This window comes from Amborella trichopoda, chromosome 4, assembly GCF_054954075.1.
Source record: "Amborella trichopoda isolate Santa Cruz 75 chromosome 4, AtrichopodaSantaCruz75HAP2 v2.0, whole genome shotgun sequence".
NCBI lineage: Eukaryota > Viridiplantae > Streptophyta > Magnoliopsida > Amborellales > Amborellaceae > Amborella > Amborella trichopoda.
The window spans coordinates 9,667,585-9,673,584 of NC_142339.1; the positions used below are offsets into that span (position 1 = coordinate 9,667,585).

Genomic DNA, 6,000 nt, shown 5'->3' on the forward strand with positions numbered 1-6,000 from the left:
ATTATGGTATAAATCAGGCTAGCGTTGACATCGATTGGCAACCCTTGAGATAAACAACCTTCAATCCACGTATTAAACCCCCTTCTAGGTGATGTCTTCTACAAGGCTTGCATAGACTATGATCATCACGATCAGGTAATAATTTAGGGTCCAATTAAGTTTATCCCATTTGAATCACTTAGTCTATCAAATAATTTCTAGGGATGAAGTTCAAGATCTTTGACAGTGGCCGAGGGGGGTTCAAGGTTCCATACAATTTCTAGACACTCAACTCATCAGCCCTAGCTTTCTCAAGCATGGAAAGCATTCTAAGGGTGTAAATAAGGTGGTCTTTATCAGACCTTCTCTAATTCAACAAGGGCATGTGATTTGATCAATGTTGAAGCTCCTCTTACAGTCTTCACTATCCCCAAGTCATAATTGTGATCGTTACATAAAATAATGAAAGCTTTACTATTGATACAATAGAAAACAACAAATCAATATGTGACTATTCTACAAAGATTGCACATACATTCTCCATCCCTTTTTGTCGTGGCACCCCTTTCTCTTCCTCCTTACTTCTAATTGTCTCAAACCATGTGAGTCCTTCTTGCGTTTGTTTTTTTGTTTCTTTTTTTTTTAATCCGTTATTGAATTGGTCACCCTATATCTACTCCTTCAAGTTGACCCGTCCCAAGCTCATTCTCAAATCCATTACCACCCATATGCCATAAGCCTAAGTTAGCCATATTCATGTCTCATTACTTAAAATTCATTTTGCAGGACTTTGCAAATCCTCTGCAACTTCAACCCTCATAATCAATGTTAGCAGTGGACATGCTCAAGTCAGTCAAACTCATCAACTTGATGAGCCCAAAAACCTCTTGATGCAAGGAAGATGGAGGGAAAAAATAATTAAAATAAAAATAACAATAAATGGTGAGAGATTACACCCTCTCAAGGTTTGAGAAGGAATCCACCCCAAAAGATCTTTCACAAAATCAACTCTTTACTTAATCACCAATTCGCTTCCCTCTTTACAATGAGAGACTTCTTCCCTTTAAATACACTTAGAAAATAAATAAATAAATAATAGAAACCCACAAAAATAATTTCTCTCTCAAACTCACGTCTCCCTTATCAAACCATCTCAAGTAAGCCTTATCCTAACTAAACCTTATTAACATTTATCTCTTTAAAACGAACTTAATCATTTGCCTAATATTAAAATTAACCACATCCCCAAAAAAACTCACGCACTTCCCTATCCCCAAAACAACTCGCGCACTAACCTATTCATTAAAAGAAAAATTAATCTATTAGAGAAAATAAAAATAAAATTTTGATAACCCCAATTTTTATTTACATTATTCTCCTAGGGTTGGGAGAAGCTCGACCTCAAGCTTACAGCTTGCAGAGGCCAATCAAATAATTTGTGATGTAGTCTCACCATGCGCCTCAATACTTTTTTCTTCAATAAACCGATTTATCAAATACTTTGTGCTTATCTCAAAGTAAAACACTGGGATCTCGAGCTCAATCGTGATTTTTTTTCTTTTTCAAGTTCTTCGTAAAACTTGAGAAGATTGAGTTGAATACCAAAATCATGTAGATGCTCCTCAGATCTTGATTCTTGCATCACAATACGATCGTCACATTTAGAATCGGTACCCCTAGGAAGTCGTGGGCCTCAATTCATCGATACAACGAAATCTAGTGTCGGATCTTCATGGTTGCGAGCACCCTCTTTTTGAATAATAAGATTCTCCAACTGCTGTAGATGTTGATTCATTTCACGAACTTCGGTTTGAACATCCTCCATCATTTTGTTCAAATTTTCTAAAACTTGTCCCAGGAGATCATCTATAGCAGGATTAGCTTTCGGTGGCATTGCAATAGCAGGATCTTACTTGCTCTGATACCAACTGATGCAAGGGAGATGGAGAGAAGAAATAATTAAAATAAAAATAACAATAAAGGGTAAGAGAGTATACCCTCTCTCAAGGTCTGTATATGAATCCACCCCAAAAGATCTTTTCACAAGATCAATTATTTACTGAATCACCAATTCTCTTATCTCTTTATAATGAGGGACTTCTTCCCTTTAAATACAATTAGAAGAAAAATAAATAAATAAATAACAAAAACCCACAAAAATAATCTCTCTCTCAAACTCATGTCTCCCTTATCAAACCACCTCAAAACACATGTCTCCCTTATCAAGCCATCGCAAGTAAGTTTTATCCTAACTAAACCTAAATAACATTTATCTCTTTAAAACCAACTTAATCCTTTGCTTAATACTAAAACAAACTATATCCCCAAAACAACTCACGCACTACCCTATCCCTAAAACAACTCACATACTACCCTATTCACTAAAACAAAAGTTAATCCATTAAATAAAATTAAAAATAAAATCTTGACAACCCCAATTTTTATTTGCATCACCCCCCAACTACGGAAAGAGATATGTATTATGAACTGGATCAGGTCGAACCTGACCCCCACCCAGCATGTTTCAGGCTAAATCGAGACCCAAACGAACCTGAATTGGGTCTAGGTAAAGTAGACTTGGACCAACTTGCCAGGTTCAGTAATTGGGTCCAGAGTTCAACCCAGGTTGGGTCAACTTGCCAAGCCATACATATGGTGTTTTCTCTCAAATCAATTCGGTAAATTAATTTTTATGCTTTGATCCATAAAAAAGATGCTCTATAGATGTACTTTTTAACTTAAAATATTTTTTTTCTTGACTTAATGTGGCTAACGTGATATACTTTGAAAGTCGTTGATAGTCAGTAATTTATCTTTTCTAAGAGGAGATGTCGACTCCAACGGAGGATCCAACATGGCAGCATGGGGTGAAGCTGTCAGAGAAGGGTAAGGGTTGGGTGGAATGTGGGGAAGGAGATGGCAAGAGATATTGATGGCATAAAATATGAACTCACCCAAATTCAAGGTGATATGCAAGCTTTCCAAATGTGTTTGCAAGTTAAGCAACGTATGTTCCAAGCTATCTAGAACCAATCATTAACAAAAGGACCTTGAACAAGAAGATGGTCTAGAGCTAAAAGAGAAGCAAGACTAGGAGGCCACCAAGGAGACAATAGCAAGTTGCACCACTGGAGGAAACTGAGAAAGGCCAAGATGATATGGAAGTGAAGGGAAACGCCAAGCAGTGGTCGACAGATCCAAGGTGGCACTGAGCATGAGGATGGACAACCCTTGACGATTTTAGGTAGGGGCTACCACGTCCAAAATCACATGGATGTTTGGGAAGGATCTCTTTCCTAACAACGAGGGTGCTAATGTACCCCTACCTACACATTGCTCCTATTGGTTGTAGAGGTTAGACCATTGTATTTTTATATTGGACTTCTTTTTTAATTCTTGTGTATCGATGAAACTGTCAACCTACAGTGCATGTGGCTGTTGCATATAATTAATTTAACTTTACTCTTTAATATGAAGTGGATATTGATGAGCTCATTTGAATAAGCACCACACAGTTCTCCCTCACTTTAGCCACAATTGTATTTTATTTAGACCCCCTATTTCCATGTCTTTTTCGAATTGGAAGACTTTGATATCCTCAAAACCCTGCTGTTCTAAATTTTACAATACTCCAAAACCTCCTAGGACTCCAATTTCAAGCAGAATCCTAACTCAAATAGGATCTATAAACTAACCAATAAACCCAATCGAATATGAACCCAATTATAACTCCTAACTTAACCCTAATTCACTTCTTCTGTCGCCATACAATTAGTCAAGTTGCTATTACTTGTGTAGGGTTACATTGGTCAAACATCAACTTTTGTCCTCTTTCAGCCCAGAGTTGAATGAGGCTGAAGTTATTGAACGAGAACAAAGTTACAAATAAAAAAACATTATACAAAACATGGACATGGATTCTCAACCTGAGCACAACCTATCTACAATTCTAGGCACAACAAGTTCTATATAACCTTTTTCTCTTTTTTTTCCTTTTTTTTTTTAATGGTAACAACTTCTGTTTAGTCTCTTTCTACAACAAATAAAGTAATGTTTAGTAGAGCAGCCATCAGAAAAGCCCATCAGATACATCTAGTTAAATTAAATGAACAAAAAACAGTGATCCTTAGGATTGTTCAAATTTAAAAAAAAAACATCCGAACTATAAAAGATTCTAACAAGCGTACAAAGTGAAAGCAAAAAAAACCTTATATATTTGCGACAATCTATGAAAAGCTTGCCTTCCTTCTTTCGAATCCCCAATATAACCTTCCAGCCATCAGGCAACCCATCCCCAAAATCACTAGCGTCCACCATCTTCCTCTTCTTCCTCTTAGTCACCCACTCCCCACCCAAACCATCTAAGAATTCAACCAATTCTAATTCATTCTCCAAAGCTGCAGTTCTCTTCTTCAAATGTGGCACGAACAACTCTCGACTAGCCAATGCGTGAACCTCAACAAAACCATTTTGCAACATCTTTTCTTTGTTATCACCATTTCGAACATTTCCATGGCACCCAATTCCCGTCTGATTGAAATCAGAGGAACCATTGTTATCAATGGCCCCTCTATCGCCATTTTCTAAGACAGCCAAGCTCATCAAGCCCTTCCTTCGAGCATCTTCCTTCTTTGAAACTCTTCTCTTCTGCCTAATCACGGCCTCCCCGACAACCCTATCACCAAGCTCAAAAGGCCTAATTGCATTACCAGCAGCACAATGCGAACCACCTTCATTGATCGGCTGATCACAAACTTTAGATTGTCCTTCAACCACGCCATGCTTGCCACTGGATGAAACCCTAGAATCAGCAGACCCCAATTCAACCCCACTCCCAACACCCCCCAGAGCCCTAGAATTCGCTCCTTCCGAAACCCCAGCATTGGGTTGACCCAAAACCCTAGCAATAGACTCACCCCAAACCCTAGCATTCCCCAAATGCACATTGTTGGTTACTCTAGCATTTGCAACACTAGGCTCTGATGAAGCCCTAAGCGTAGTATCCTGACCTGCAAATAACTCACGTAGGAGCTGAACAATTCGTTCATTATCGGGGTCCTTTGGAAATGGAGCAGGAGGTTTGGGAGAGGTGGGAGAAGGTCTAGAGATAGAGAGAAGACCAGCCCTTCGACGAGTAGTGAGAGAAGTCGGAGAAGAGGAGTTGGTACCGTGAGAAAGCAGCTCCTGATGTTGTTGTTGTTTCTTGTGAGAGAGCCTAAGGCGAGAGTAGGTTTGTTTTCGAGAGCCTTGGCTCTCGTTGAAAATGGAGCGATCAATCTTCGGGACTACAATGTCAGTGAGGGGGGGATTGGAGGAGGGTAGAGAGAGAAGGGCGAGGGAGGAGATCTCATCTTGAGAGAGAAAGCGGAGGTCGATGAGAGGGATGGAGGAGATGGGGAGGTGGGGGTTGTCTGGTTTTTCATCAGATGGGAGGGCCATTAGAGAAGAGGGAGGAGGAGTGAAAGAATGATCCCTTCTGGTGCGTGGAAAGTGAAATGCAGGCAGAGTGAGAGAGGGGTAAATTATTGGAGAAAGAAGGGGGAGAGTGGCATGATTGTACTGGAAGGGGAGGGGAGAGAGGCGTGCGAATTTATCAGGAAGAAAGACAGAGAAGCGGGATTTCTCTTCTTTACGATTTTTATGGAGGGAGATTTATTCGCATCTCGCGAAAACGAGCATGAGGTCCTTCACATGGGCTTGCTCGGGCTGGTGAAGTGCTGGGCTAGGGCCAGGCAACCATTCCAAAGGGTAGGTTGAGTAGGCCTCGGTTATGATTCGCTTCGCTAGGAATTTTTTTATTTTTCCTTTATTTTTTTTGTTTTATTTGACCAACTCAATGCCGGGGCGGCCTTGCGCCAGCCGTAGGAGGACTAGTACTAAGTTAGGGCTAGGGCGAACCATACTAGGCTTGACTCGGCCCGACTCATTGCCAACCCTTAAATCACACCCATATAAAAAAAAGCTCCTTGCCCCTTCCCTTTTGGCCATGCACGTCCCGGATTGCTAGGGTCGGCACTGGCT

The 6,000-nt window shown here is 40.1% G+C and overlaps 1 protein-coding gene across 6 annotated transcripts in view; it reads right to left on the reverse strand.

Annotated features, from left to right (window-relative positions):
- The window catches only part of MBD8 (methyl-CPG-binding domain 8), a 30,452-nt gene extending 24,743 nt beyond the window's left edge, over positions 1–5,709 (reverse strand). For 2 of the 6 annotated variants that reach the window (XR_002282372.2, XM_011628262.3), the window contains exon 1: positions 4,187–5,601. Coding sequence is in view for 4 of the 6 variants with exons in the window: in XM_011628262.3 (XP_011626564.2) it covers positions 4,187–5,418 (1,232 nt within the window). In the remaining 2 variants the exon portion in view is untranslated. Of the gene's footprint in view, positions 1–4,186 lie in introns of all 6 variants that reach the window. The other 4 variants (XR_016054116.1, XM_088864872.1, XM_020672648.2 and 1 more) reach the window with 4 other exon arrangements.
- Between the last annotated feature and the right edge of the window lie 291 nt (positions 5,710–6,000).